Source organism: Notolepis coatsorum, assembly GCF_963971535.1.
Source record: "Notolepis coatsorum genome assembly, chromosome: 13".
In the NCBI taxonomy this organism is placed as follows: Eukaryota; Metazoa; Chordata; class Actinopteri; order Aulopiformes; family Paralepididae; genus Notolepis; species Notolepis coatsorum.
This window is the reverse complement of record NC_140177.1, coordinates 35,087,809-35,103,430: the sequence shown is the minus strand read 5'-3', so window position 1 is coordinate 35,103,430 and position 15,622 is coordinate 35,087,809. Positions and strand designations below refer to the sequence as shown.

The 15,622-nt window shown below is 39.5% G+C and overlaps 1 protein-coding gene across 1 annotated transcript; it reads right to left on the bottom strand.

The window, feature by feature from the left end:
• Positions 1 to 1,277: 1,277 nt before the first annotated feature.
• Positions 1,278 to 13,777, bottom strand: LOC311239326 (trace amine-associated receptor 5-like; the record flags this gene model as incomplete). The annotated part of the gene is made up of 3 exons (XM_084327632.1): positions 1,278 to 1,291; positions 2,735 to 3,534; positions 13,602 to 13,777. 3 exons carry the CDS (start codon positions 13,775 to 13,777, stop codon positions 1,278 to 1,280), a joined length of 990 nt encoding a protein of 329 aa, XP_084183758.1.
• Positions 13,778 to 15,622: the final 1,845 nt, after the last annotated feature.

The following is a 15,622-nucleotide window of genomic DNA, read 5'->3' as shown; positions in this document are numbered from 1 at the left end:
GAAAAGAAAAAGAAAAGAAAGTTTGTAGCCTGATATTTACAGGCGGCATCAAAGACTTTAAATCTTTAATTCTGATAAATCTCTACTATGAATTAGTCACGGTATTAACGTGACGTACGGACGTAGGCGCTACCGGAAGTGACGCATTTCCGCTACGACATTCAGAATGTAAACACAACAGCATGTACCAATAATGAAGCCATGTAGTAGGCTCACGCTAACATTGAGCACATTATTTCCAAATCATAAACATGGCACAAATAGAACAAAACTCATACTGCAGAGGCATCACTTCATATGAAGGAACAAAGGAGAATTAAGAAGAAGAGAGGGCACGGTCAATTAATTAATACGCTGGCTCGGACCATAAGAAGAGTTACCGAGCACTATCTCAGTCATAAACATCATCATTCGTACCGCATATCTTCTGGAGAGTTCGGTAAAGATATCAAGGCGTTCTCAGCAAGCTTGGGACAGTTAAATCTTTCTTCTTTGCCGTCAATGGTGACACATAATGTACATGGATAGCGAACAAAGTACTTGATCTTACGTTCACGGAGCTTGCGTTTGATGGTGGCGAAGCTCTTGTGACGCCTCGCCAAGTCTGTGCTGAGGTCTGGATTGAAGTAGACACGAGACCCGTTGAATTCCATGCTCTTACTCTCTCTGGCAAGTCGAAGGATTTTCACCTTGTCCTGGAAGTAGAGCAACTTTATGATGATGGGCCTAGGAGTGCCACGCTCGTTCTGACGATTTGTCGGTGAGCGATGGGCTCTTTCGATGATTGGAACGGTGGGGAAGTTATCCGGACCCAGGAGCGATGGAATTATTTTGGACATGAACCCAATCACATCGGTGCCTTCAGCAGACTCAGGGATTCCGACGACACGAAGATTCAGTTGACGACTCCGATTCTCCAGGTCATCAGTCTTCTCACGTAGGTAAGCATTGTGTTCCTCTAGAACTTTCACCCGAACAAGTAGATTATCGACATTACTCTCGTTCTTGCCGACTCTCTCCTCAATTAACTTGACTTGACCTCCCAACATCTCCAGGGAGTTCTGAATATTAGTCAAGCCAGCCTGAACTGTATCCACTTTTGCGTCAATGTGTCTCAGCGTTTGAAGCGTTTCCGTCTTGCTCTTCTCTATGGCGTCCATCAAACTTTGCAGTGTAATAGTTGACATTTTCACGAACAAACAAGGAAAAAAACCACCGCAATGAAACTGAAATGGTTAAACTGCTCAAACTAATTAAAGTGGATCAAATTAGTAGTATTATCGGCTACAAACTGCGACAAACAGACGAGCAATTGAGACACGACCTCTCACACTGCGGCCATCTTGTCATCTCATCTGCATGTTGCAAGACTCACCTGCCGTAAAGCAAGGCGTGGCTGTCGTGACATCTATCTACGTCATGAAGTAATTTAAAGGGCAGTGCAGCAATTCAAAGGATTTGGCCAAAGTTGCTAATCTCATACGAATATAGTATACATATGACGCAATAATATTAACTACTTATGTTCTTACATAATGGCATTAACTATTTATGTTCTTATTCAATGGCATTAACTATTTATGTCCGTCCCTATGACTAAATAGTTATGAATCTGAAACCTGGGTTACATCAACAGCAGAGAAATGTTAGCTGCTAGCTACTTCACCGTTAGTCCATTCTCTTCAAGTAGCCTACATGCCTTTTTTTCGCCTTAGAATCACCAGAAAGGCTTTCGAAATAGTGAAATATCATGTTGGCCTCAATATTTTCAAAACAAATTATATGAAAAGGTTATGAAATGAACAAGAATGTGATAAAATATGTAATAAAAACAGAGCTCAACGCATACATTTGATTGTAGAAATCCGTTTGTTTTCCCACCATACCAAGATGGCAGCGGTCTCGTGACATCAGAGTGTCTTCAAGAATGGCTAGCAACATAGCCAAACTATTTGACGTTATCTTGGGGCAACAGACGACAATTAGAGGGGCTACCCAGTAATTGGAAACACCGTCGCCCAAAACAATATTTCACATCACCCACCTTTCAACAACAAACTCCCAACGGTTTAGAGTAAAAAAGCCCGGATGTCACGAGAAATGGGGAGTGGCCGAATTTGGTTATGGGCGTTCCCAGACAAAGAGAGTGACCGAGATTGGTTTATGTTCCGTTAAAATAAATAATAATCCCTTAGACCCGAGATCAGAGAGATGCAACACAATGTGGCCCCATATGAGGAATACAAATTCCAAGGCTACAGTCTGAATAAGGACAGGTTTTATTTTAGAGATGTAGTTCTGGGAGTGATCAGCAGAGGGACACACAATGGCTGACAGAGACCCATGGTGAACAGCTATCATTATCATTATTTTTCTTATGCTCCTGTACAAACAACTTCACATTTACATGTACATTTAGTCATTTAGCTGAGGCTTTTATCCAAAGCGACTTACAAGTTCTGTACGACAAGTCATCAGGAAGGGCACAACTCTATCAGCTGAGTAACACACTTCACTGTCATTTCCAATCACAATTGTCTTTTTCCCAAGGCCTTGCTACTTGATCCAACGTTTGAGGCAATAGTATTCTGTCATTATATTGTTGTCATCTATATTACCAATTTTGCCCAACTCCTAACGGCAATATTGCTCAAGTATACTGCTTCAAACTGTTACTTGTGTTTTGTGCAACATAAATCTATACGGCTATATATTTAAAGTACATCGGACATACAGGAGTATGGTTTCAGTATCTGAAGGGTGACAATGAGTTTAGTAGCTTTTCTAAACCAGGGGTAGTAAAATGCATAGATCATAGGATTGATACAGGAGTTAAAATGCAACAGCCAGGCCAAAATGGAAAAAGAAGATGTGACACTTGAGATGTCCTGACCTATCAGAGTGGGATAGTAATATGGACATAAACACATCAGAAACACAACGATGAGGATACCTAGAGTTCTGGCTGCTTTATTCTCCGATTTCTTAGCCATCACCATCACTTTACCGGGCTGAGCGGCCACAACTTGAGACCGCATGGCACGCGCCTGGGATACAGCCACCACAAACACTCTCATATAGAGAACCACAATGGCAGTAACAGGGATGATGAAGGTGACAACAAGGTCGATGACTCCCGCTTTGTAGCGAATGACCACCACACATTCTCCGTGGCAGGAGGTAGACATATTGGACGGCAACAACTGCTCACGTAGAATCATAACATTGTAAAGTAAAGAACAACTCCAGCACAGACAGCTATAAGTCTTAGCTCTCCTCAGAGTGATTTTGGTGGGATAGCCGAGGGGGTCACAAATAGCTACGTAACGATCTATAGAGATGAGGACCACGTTCCCCACCGAGGCAGAGGTGATCGTGGCAACGATGTAGATGACCAGAGAACATGCGAGGTCACCCAGAAGCCAGCAGGCCTTTAGAGAGACGACGATTTCAAGCGGCATCACCAGCAGGCTCACCAGCAGGTCCGAGACGGCCAGGGAGAGCAGGAAGAAGTTGGTGCGTGTGTGGAGCTGCCTGAAGTGAGAGGACATGGTTATTAGTTGTATATTTTAGCTTCAGATATAGAATAGCCCGTTCAAATGTTTTAAGTGTCAACCTCAGCTCACTCCCTCACTACACTGTAGTCTGAATAAATACAACTCTTTTCAACCAGATTTATTTAGATATCCATTACTTCTACTTGCTGGATTTTGATGGCAAGAAAAGAAGCAATTCTGGGGGTGTAATGGAAGTAATTACTATTCTACTTCAGTTTTATATATTCAAAAAACATTTTTATTCTACTTTAATTGTCTGTTAATGTTGATGCACTAAAATACCAAGACTTAATTCCTTGTATGTGCAAGCTTACATGGCAATAAAGACATTTCTGATTCTGATTCAGAGTAATGTAAGTAATTACTGCTCCCAGAGAGTAATAAGTAAAGTAAGTAAACTTTTTTGTAAAGAGCCCACCACTGTTCAACATTAGGGGAATTACGCCCATTTTAAGAATTCATACGCTATTCTTGTGGTAAAAAATATTAATAAACATGAACAACTCTCCATAATCCAAAAGCCAAAGTGCTAAATCTCAAATGTATGTGATGTCAGCAAGTATAAAGTCTGCAGCTGCTCCATAGATAATGCATTGGGAAAGATTGTAAAGGTGACACTTAAGCACCCAGGGGAATGTTCTGACAGAATGCAGGTTTCAGAACTGAAAATACTACTATTAAGCTAAAATCAGTCTTCCATTCATTGTCAGTGGAGCAGCTCCAGCATTTATCCGATGACATCACAAATTTGACTCATACTTTTGTTTCTGGCTTTGGGCAGCTCATGTTTACAGTGACGAATCCTTATGGAAGCCAACGGAAGCCAGGCCTCCCTATTAAAATATGAATTAATATCAAATATGAAATATGAAAAAAATATATATAATTTTTTTTAATATAGTTTACATTCTTTTTCATCTGTGCATCTGTGTTATAATTTTTTTTTTAAATGTCTCCCTCTTCTCCTTCTCACTCCCTCTAACACACTGTCAGACTCACTATGCTCACTGCAGCTATAGAGGAGAGGAGGCAGGGGGTAGGTCTCTTTCTCCTAAATCACTTCCATCATCGAAAACGAGGGGAAAAGGTCGGCTCGCGACCCTGAAAATGTCGCGTGATTTTAAAAACGCTGTATTAAGTGAGCCTATTATGGGATCCACGCGAGCTTTCTATCGTGGAAACATCTGGGCGTCCCGCAACTTTTACTCATTCACATGTAGCCCCGAAAATGCTTAGAAAAGGAAAGCCGCAAGCGTGGAATAAACTTGCCGAAACGGAAAAGTGTCCCACGGGCGCGCCGTGATTCCGATCCGCGTGAAAATATTCACGGCCATATAGGAGACCGTGGGACACCTTTTTGCAACTGAATATGTGTCTCGAATTTGCTCCCACGCGGCGCAAAATCGTGTAAGGAAACATCGGACCAAAAATGAAACAATGCTCCAGCAGTATTAATGACCCTGATGTAAACAAGACAAACGTCTTTCTCTGGTCTGCATCCCCTTATACAATTGTGTGTATTGAGCCGTACTGTATTGTACCCATTCTGCAATCTGTTAAATAAATAAAAATAAAGTTTGACTGGCCGCCGAGCCATACTGTAGTGCAGGGGTTCCCAAACTTTTCAGCCCGGGGCCCAGAAAATAAGGCGTCAGAGAGCCGCGGCCCAATGCACATCGTCTGGCTTTTTTTTTTTTTTTTTTTGTCAGGTGACCGATTTTTTAAGCCAAATATCACTTCAATCCTATTAAGTTAGTTTAAGTTAGTTATTCATTTATATGTGCTATTTATGAGAGGGCTAACTTGTTGCAAAATAATAATGATAATAATAATAGCCTCATTAAAATACTATTGTTGCTTCGGTTGTTTTCAGCGTTTTATGTGCATAATCTGTTATTTAGTTTGAAATGTTCGTTGAAATAAGTAGATTTTTCGTTTTTGTTTATTTATTAAGTTATTATAGAACCATATAGTCACATTTTAGAATACAATAGAATAGAATTTTAGAATACAACTAGAAACACTGTCCTGGCCTGCTTCTAAGTTCAGTGGCCTGACAAAAAAATTTAAATAAAAAAATAAAAAAATAAAAAAATGTTTTTTTTTTTTTTTTGTCAGGCCACTGAACTTAGAAGCAGGCCAGGACAGTGTTTGACGCTATTCTTGTGGTAAAAAATATTAATAAACATGAACAACTCTCCATAATCCAAAAGCCAAAGTGCTAAATCTCAAATGTATGTGATGTCAGCAAGTATAAAGTCTGCAGCTGCTCCATAGATAATGCAATGGGAAAGATTGTAAAGGTGACACTTAAGCACCCAGGGGAATGTTCTGACAGAATGCAGGTTTCAGAACTGAAAATACTACTATTAAGCTAAAATCAGTCTTCCATTCATTGTCAGTGGAGCAGCTCCAGCATTTATCCGATGACATCACAAATTTGACTCATACTTTTGTTTCTGGCTTTGGGCAGCTCATGTTTACAGTGACGAATCCTTATGGAAGCCAACGGAAGCCAGGCCTCCCTATTAAAATATGAATTAATATCAAATATGAAATATGAAAAAAATATATATAATTTTTTTTAATATAGTTTACATTCTTTTTCATCTGTGCATCTGTGTTATAATTTTTTTTTTAAATGTCTCCCTCTTCTCCTTCTCACTCCCTCTAACACACTGTCAGACTCACTATGCTCACTGCAGCTATAGAGGAGAGGAGGCAGGGGGTAGGTCTCTTTCTCCTAAATCACTTCCATCATCGAAAACGAGGGGAAAAGGTCGGCTCGCGACCCTGAAAATGTCGCGTGATTTTAAAAACGCTGTATTAAGTGAGCCTATTATGGGATCCACGCGAGCTTTCTATCATGGAAACATCTGGGCGTCCCGCAACTTTTACTCATTCACATGTAGCCCCGAAAATGCTTAGAAAAGGAAAGCCGCAAGCGTGGAATAAACTTGCAGAAACGGAAAAGTGTCCCACGGGCGCGCCGTGATTCCGATCCGCGTGAAAATATTCACGGCCATATAGGAGACCGTGGGACACCTTCAGTGGCCTGACAAAAAAAATTTAAATAAAAAAATAAAAAAATAAAAAAAATGTTTTTTTTTTTTTTTTTTTTTTTTTTTTTTTAATTTTTTTTGTCAGGCCACTGAACTTAGAAGCAGGCCAGGACAGTGTTTGACGCTATTCTTGTGGTAAAAAATATTAATAAACATGAACAACTCTCCATAATCCAAAAGCCAAAGTGCTAAATCTCAAATGTATGTGATGTCAGCAAGTATAAAGTCTGCAGCTGCTCCATAGATAATGCATTGGGAAAGATTGTAAAGGTGACACTTAAGCACCCAGGGGAATGTTCTGACAGAATGCAGGTTTCAGAACTGAAAATACTACTATTAAGCTAAAATCAGTCTTCCATTCATTGTCAGTGGAGCAGCTCCAGCATTTATCCGATGACATCACAAATTTGACTCATACTTTTGTTTCTGGCTTTGGGCAGCTCATGTTTACAGTGACGAATCCTTATGGAAGCCAACGGAAGCCAGGCCTCCCTATTAAAATATGAATTAATATCAAATATGAAATATGAAAAAAATATATATAATTTTTTTTAATATAGTTTACATTCTTTTTCATCTGTGCATCTGTGTTATATATTTTTTTTTTAAATGTCTCCCTCTTCTCCTTCTCACTCCCTCTAACACACTGTCAGACTCACTATGCTCACTGCAGCTATAGAGGAGAGGAGGCAGGGGGTAGGTCTCTTTCTCCTAAATCACTTCCATCATCGAAAACGAGGGGAAAAGGTCAGCTTGCGACCCTGAAAATGTCGCGTGATTTTAAAAACGCTGTATTAAGTGAGCCTATTATGGGATCCACGCGAGATTTCTATCGTGGAAACATCTGGGCGTCCCGCAACTTTTACTCATTCACATGTAGCCCCGAAAATGCTTAGAAAAGGAAAGCCGCAAGCGTGGAATAAACTTGCCGAAACGGAAAAGTGTCCCACGGGCGCGCCGTGATTCCGATCCGCGTGAAAATATTCACGGCCATATAGGAGACCGTGGGACACCTTCAGTGGCCTGACAAAACAATTTTAAATAAAAAAATAAAAAAATAATTTTTTTTTTTTTTTTTTTTTTTTTTGTCAGGCCACTGAACTTAGAAGCAGGCCAGGACAGTGTTTGACGCTATTCTTGTGGTAAAAAATATTAATAAACATGAACAACTCTCCATAATCCAAAAGCCAAAGTGCTAAATCTCAAATGTATGTGATGTCAGCAAGTATAAAGTCTGCAGCTGCTCCATAGATAATGCATTGGGAAAGATTGTAAAGGTGACACTTAAGCACCCAGGGGAATGTTCTGACAGAATGCAGGTTTCAGAACTGAAAATACTACTATTAAGCTAAAATCAGTCTTCCATTCATTGTCAGTGGAGCAGCTCCAGCATTTATCCGATGACATCACAAATTTGACTCATACTTTTGTTTCTGGCTTTGGGCAGCTCATGTTTACAGTGACGAATCCTTATGGAAGCCAACGGAAGCCAGGCCTCCCTATTAAAATATGAATTAATATCAAATATGAAATATGAAAAAAATATATATAATTTTTTTTAATATAGTTTACATTCTTTTTCATCTGTGCATCTGTGTTATAATTTTTTTTTTAAATGTCTCCCTCTTCTCCTTCTCACTCCCTCTAACACACTGTCAGACTCACTATGCTCACTGCAGCTATAGAGGAGAGGAGGCAGGGAGTAGGTCTCTTTCTCCTAAATCACTTCCATCATCGAAAACGAGGGGAAAAGGTCGGCTCGCGACCCTGAAAATGTCGCGTGATTTTAAAAACGCTGTATTAAGTGAGCCTATTATGGGATCCACGCGAGCTTTCTATCGTGGAAACATCTGGGCGTCCCGCAACTTTTACTCATTCACATGTAGCCCCGAAAATGCTTAGAAAAGGAAAGCCGCAAGCGTGGAATAAACTTGCCGAAACGGAAAAGTGTCCCACGGGCGCGCCGTGATTCCGATCCGCGTGAAAATATTCACGGCCATATAGGAGACCGTGGGACACCTTCAGTGGCCTGACAAAACAATTTTAAATAAAAAAATATTTTTTTTTTTTTTTTTTCTTTTTTTTGTCAGGCCACTGAACTTAGAAGCAGGCCAGGACAGTGTTTGACGCTATTCTTGTGGTAAAAAATATTAATAAACATGAACAACTCTCCATAATCCAAAAGCCAAAGTGCTAAATCTCAAATGTATGTGATGTCAGCAAGTATAAAGTCTGCAGCTGCTCCATAGATAATGCATTGGGAAAGATTGTAAAGGTGACACTTAAGCACCCAGGGGAATGTTCTGACAGAATGCAGGTTTCAGAACTGAAAATACTACTATTAAGCTAAAATCAGTCTTCCATTCATTGTCAGTGGAGCAGCTCCAGCATTTATCCGATGACATCACAAATTTGACTCATACTTTTGTTTCTGGCTTTGGGCAGCTCATGTTTACAGTGACGAATCCTTATGGAAGCCAACGGAAGCCAGGCCTCCCTATTAAAATATGAATTAATATCAAATATGAAATATGAAAAAAATATATATAATTTTTTTTAATATAGTTTACATTCTTTTTCATCTGTGCATCTGTGTTATAATTTTTTTTTTAAATGTCTCCCTCTTCTCCTTCTCACTCCCTCTAACACACTGTCAGACTCACTATGCTCACTGCAGCTATAGAGGAGAGGAGGCAGGGGGTAGGTCTCTTTCTCCTAAATCACTTCCATCATCGAAAACGAGGGGAAAAGGTCGGCTCGCGACCCTGAAAATGTCGCGTGATTTTAAAAACGCTGTATTAAGTGAGCCTATTATGGGATCCACGCGAGCTTTCTATCGTGGAAACATCTGGGCGTCCCGCAACTTTTACTCATTCACATGTAGCCCCGAAAATGCTTAGAAAAGGAAAGCCGCAAGCGTGGAATAAACTTGCCGAAACGGAAAAGTGTCCCACGGGCGCGCCGTGATTCCGATCCGCGTGAAAATATTCACGGCCATATAGGAGACCGTGGGACACCTTTTTGCAACCGAATATGTGTCTCGAATTTGCTCCCACGCGGCGCAAAATCGTGTAAGGAAACATCGGACCAAAAATGAAACAATGCTCCAGCAGTATTAATGACCCTGATGTAAACAAGACAAACGTCTTTCTCTGGTCTGCATCCCCTTATACAATTGTGTGTATTGAGCCGTACTGTATTGTACCCATTCTGCAATCTGTTAAATAAATAAAAATAAAGTTTGACTGGCCGCCGAGCCATACTGTAGTGCAGGGGTTCCCAAACTTTTCAGCCCGGGGCCCAGAAAATAAGGCGTCAGAGAGCCGCGGCCCAATGCACATCGTCTGGCTTTTTTTTTTTTTTTTTTTGTCAGGTGACCGATTTTTTAAGCCAAATATCACTTCAATCCTATTAAGTTAGTTTAAGTTAGTTATTCATTTATATGTGCTATTTATGAGAGGGCTAACTTGTTGCAAAATAATAATGATAATAATAATAGCCTCATTAAAATACTATTGTTGCTTCGGTTGTTTTCAGCGTTTTATGTGCATAATCTGTTATTTAGTTTGAAATGTTCGTTGAAATAAGTAGATTTTTCGTTTTTGTTTATTTATTAAGTTATTATAAAACCATATAGTCACATTTTAGAATACAATAGAATAGAATTTTAGAATACAACTAGAAACACTGTCCTGGCCTGCTTCTAAGTTCAGTGGCCTGACAAAAAAAATTAAAATAAAAAAATAATTTTTTTTTTTTTTTTTTTTTTTTTTTTGTCAGGCCACTGAACTTAGAAGCAGGCCAGGACAGTGTTTGACGCTATTCTTGTGGTAAAAAATATTAATAAACATGAACAACTCTCCATAATCCAAAAGCCAAAGTGCTAAATCTCAAATGTATGTGATGTCAGCAAGTATAAAGTCTGCAGCTGCTCCATAGATAATGCATTGGGAAAGATTGTAAAGGTGACACTTAAGCACCCAGGGGAATGTTCTGACAGAATGCAGGTTTCAGAACTGAAAATACTACTATTAAGCTAAAATCAGTCTTCCATTCATTGTCAGTGGAGCAGCTCCAGCATTTATCCGATGACATCACAAATTTGACTCATACTTTTGTTTCTGGCTTTGGGCAGCTCATGTTTACAGTGACGAATCCTTATGGAAGCCAACGGAAGCCAGGCCTCCCTATTAAAATATGAATTAATATCAAATATGAAATATGAAAAAAATATATATAATTTTTTTTAATATAGTTTACATTCTTTTTCATCTGTGCATCTGTGTTATAATTTTTTTTTTAAATGTCTCCCTCTTCTCCTTCTCACTCCCTCTAACACACTGTCAGACTCACTATGCTCACTGCAGCTATAGAGGAGAGGAGGCAGGGGGTAGGTCTCTTTCTCCTAAATCACTTCCATCATCGAAAACGAGGGGAAAAGGTCGGCTCGCGACCCTGAAAATGTTGCGTGATTTTAAAAACGCTGTATTAAGTGAGCCTATTATGGGATCCACGCGAGCTTTCTATCGTGGAAACATCTGGGCGTCCCGCAACTTTTACTCATTCACATGTAGCCCCGAAAATGCTTAGAAAAGGAAAGCCGCAAGCGTGGAATAAACTTGCCGAAACGGAAAAGTGTCCCACGGGCGCGCCGTGATTCCGATCCGCGTGAAAATATTCACGGCCATATAGGAGACCGTGGGACACCTTTTTGCAACCGAATATGTGTCTCGAATTTGCTCCCACGCGGCGCAAAATCGTGTAAGGAAACATCGGACCAAAAATGAAACAATGCTCCAGCAGTATTAATGACCCTGATGTAAACAAGACAAACGTCTTTCTCTGGTCTGCATCCCCTTATACAATTGTGTGTATTGAGCCGTACTGTATTGTACCCATTCTGCAATCTGTTAAATAAATAAAAATAAAGTTTGACTGGCCGCCGAGCCATACTGTAGTCAGTGTACATGGTGACTGCTTGACTTAAATAAAAAAAAAAAAAAATAATAATAAAAATATTTAATAATTTTTTTTTAATACATTTTTTTTGGCTTCCCCTGTTATTTTACACACGCGACGCCACTGCATGTTTACACATATAGATTGAGCTGTAGGCCATGGAAGTAATATAATGTAATTCATAATTTGGGTGGTGTTCCACTTTAAGTGGTATGCAACACTGTGGTCCTGTGGTCTGAGTGACTGTGTTGTGAGCGAATCAGAAAGCTTCAGACTGTTACAACTGGGATGTAAAATCTAAATACAATGTCACAACACTAAATCAACTGACATCAGAACAGCAAAACAGTGTCAACAGAGGACAATGGACAAGCAAAGTGAACAGCGAACAAGGAACTCAAATACACAGGGAGCAAACTGCAAACAAGACACACCCCGGGATAATGAAGAACAGAAGAACTACGGGAAACTGAAACTAGGAAACAAGACAAGAGAAACATAATGTGATCAAAATATTCAACACTAAACTAACAGTGGAAGATGAATGGGAGAGTGAAAGAGAGAGGGAGAGAGAGGAAGGAGAGCAAGAGAACGAACACAGCGATAAAGAGAGACAATGAGAACAAATAATGACAAGGGGAGAGGCAGAACAGTGTTGAACAGTCCATGGCAGGAAGGGAAGAATGTTACACATGCAGTGGAGAACAGCCCATGGCAGGAAGGGAAGAATGTTACACATAGCAGTGGAGAACAGTCCATGGCAGGAAGGGAAGAATGTTACACATAGCAGTGGAGAACAGTCCATGGCAGGAAGGGAAGAATGTTACACATAGCAGTGGAGAACAGTCCATGGCAGGAAGGGAAGAATGTTACACATAGCAGTGGAGAACAGTCCATGGCAGGAAGGGAAGAATGTTACACATAGCAGTGGAGAACAGTCCATGGCAGGAAGGGAAGAATGTTACACAGACGCGGCAAACGGGGTCACAAGACGGAAAGTGTGAATCTAATAATAATAATAATTTATTTAATTTATATAGCACACTTTAAACGCAGTGAGCTCTCAAGGTGCTTCACAGCAGAAGGAAAATAAAATAAAATAAAAGGTTTAAAACAAGAAATCATTTAAATGAATAAAATAAAAATAACAAGAATAAAAAAAAAGTTTAGAACATAAAACACCATAACATGCAGGCAGAGGTTTTACCCATCCACAACACAAAACCACGGGCCTCACTTATTTTCCAAAATAAGTGTTCAAGGGGGTTCAAGGGTCATCATAATCCAGAACACTATTACTCGACACAAAGAGAGAGACAGACACAGGCTACAGAGAGAGGGATAGACACATACTGTACACATACATACAAGAAATGCATGTCAGTAGTTTACTCAGAGATTTTGTCTGAAGAAGTCTGTGCACCAAAAATGAAATATGTAAGGGATAATGTATAGCTACGAGGTCATTGTCGCAAAATAATTGACCGACACAGCGTTCTGGAACGCAGTGAAGGTCAATTATTTTGCGACAATGACAGAGTATAGCTATACATTATCCCGCTTATTACAGGGCTAACTTACTAACAATATACGTAATTCATTTTACACCATCGACAAGACGAGATCAAATGCAGACGCAGTTGTTCTGTTGCTCCTCTGTCATCGCCGGCAGGTGTGTGGACTTGATTACACCTGATGCAGTGCAGCTGTGCATAATGGTAAAGCTTAGCTTTCGTGACTGCAATCAAAATGCTTGATTGTGATTGGTCAATAGCGCTCGGTTGCCCCTAACAGCGGTCATTATTGCGCGTTGCCCGTAGCAGCGGTGAATTATCTAGACATAATTGACCGCTGTTAGGGGCAACCAAGCCCTATTGACCAATCACAATCAAGCATTTTGGCGAATGTTAAAACGCCATGTAACACATAAACATATGGACTGGTATGACAGAATGTTTACATTTGATACATACAGCCCTACAGTACACAATAATACATGAATAAAATATAATGTATACTGTGCCTGAAGTATGAGATGGAGATGATGACGAGTAGGTTGAGCGTTGCGGTGACCACGGTGAGGAAGGACAGCACCGCGTATAGGAGCACAGCGCTGGACCCAGGATCCATCCGCCTCCTGCAAGAGGAGTTGAGCAGGTGTGGGAAGCAGAGCTCCTCTGTTCCATCTAGGGTCTCCATCAGGGAAAGAGGAGGAAAGAGGGAGAAAAGGAGAGAGGGTGCTGAGGTCTGGCAGCTCTCTGATCAGAAGTCTCTATCGTATAACTTATTTATCTCTCTCTCCCTCCCTCTGAGACTGACATCCCTCCTCTCTCTTCGTCATTCTCATTTCAATATTCATAACCCTCACTGCAAGACCAAGTCATGTGACATGTCAGATCTCAACTAGGGTACTCATTAGAGCACATATTTGATTTGATTTGATTAGATTTTTATTTGTCTCGAACATGGAAACATAAAACAAGTTTAAAAAACAAAAAGGTAAATAGTAAAAGACTATTTCCATACAATAAGTGTTCGAGAAGGAACAGGGGGAAGTAAAGAACTTATCAAGCCCTGCCCCTTCCTTACAATATTTTACATTATAATTTAATACAAATAAAAATAATATAACAAATAATGAAAAATAAAATAAAAGTACAGTTTTTTATATATCCAATTATCCAAATGAGAAGAAATATGTATTAGGCAGTCACATTACTGCTCAAGCTCCTCTATCTTATGTGTCGATAAGTGCTTGTTTATAGCTACCTTTAAATTTATGCTTAATTTTATACTCACATCCAGACCATTCCAGAGTGATACCCCACAAACTGCAATGCACATGCTTTTAAGAGTTGTACGTACCGTAGGTTGCTTTAAAGCTTTAAAATGTCCCTCTAAAATTATGAACATGAATCTAGCCATGAATTTCTTTTTAATGTTGCATGGTAATTTGTTTTTTATTGCCATGACAATTTGTGCAGATTTGAATTTGATTAAGTCCATGAATTTTAATGTTTGACTCTTTAGAAATAGACTATTTGTGTGATCTAAATATCTACCATGATGTACTATCCGTATGGCTCTTTTTTGCTGTGTGCATATCTTTTGTAAGTTGCTTTTATAAGTATTTCCCAAGTTTCAACACAATATGATAGATATGGTACAATGAGTGTGCAATATAATAGAGTTTTCTGATTCAGGATATATCTAGTCTTGCCCAGTATACCAATACTTCTCGCTAACTTTGAACACAAATATTTTATATGGGGTTTCCAGCAGAGTTTGTGGTCTATTAAAACCCCTAGAAACGTGTTTGTATATACTCTCTAAATTTTTACATGATCAATTTCCAGTTGAGGATCAGTGTTTATTTTACAATTTCCAAATATCATGAAGTAAAATTGAGTGACTTATTTGTGTTGAATCAACCTTTTAATTTGTCCATTTCTTTGTTTGCCACTTCTAAAAGCTGCTGAAGGTCATCCCCCGAACATAAAATGCTTGTGTCATCCGCAAAGACAACAAGTTTCAGTATGTCAGATATACTTTACATATATCATTTATGTATAAAATGAACAATTTGGGTCCCAATACTGACCCCGGTGGAACACCACACCACAGGTCATGTTTAAGCATTGTGACTTATGCTGACCCATCAGAACAAATTGCTGCCTGTTACTAATATAGCTTTTCAGCCACTCGAGAGCAACCCCTCTGACACCAAAGCTCCATTAATGCCATGGAGGTAGATCTAGCTGTTCTAAAACCATACTGGCTGTCCATTAGGAGATTATGTTCTTCAATGAAAGTGTCTAATCTTGCAACATATAGTTTTTCGAGTATCTTTGAGAACTGTGATAGCAGGGATACCGTTCTATAATTGGTAAACAAATGCTTATCTCCAGCTTTAAAAAATGGTATAACCTTTGCAATTTTCATTTTTTGAGGGAATGCTCCCATTTTGAATGACAAATTGAATATAATATGAGATAGTGGCTCCACAATACCTTGAATAATATTTTTTACCAGAGACATATCAAT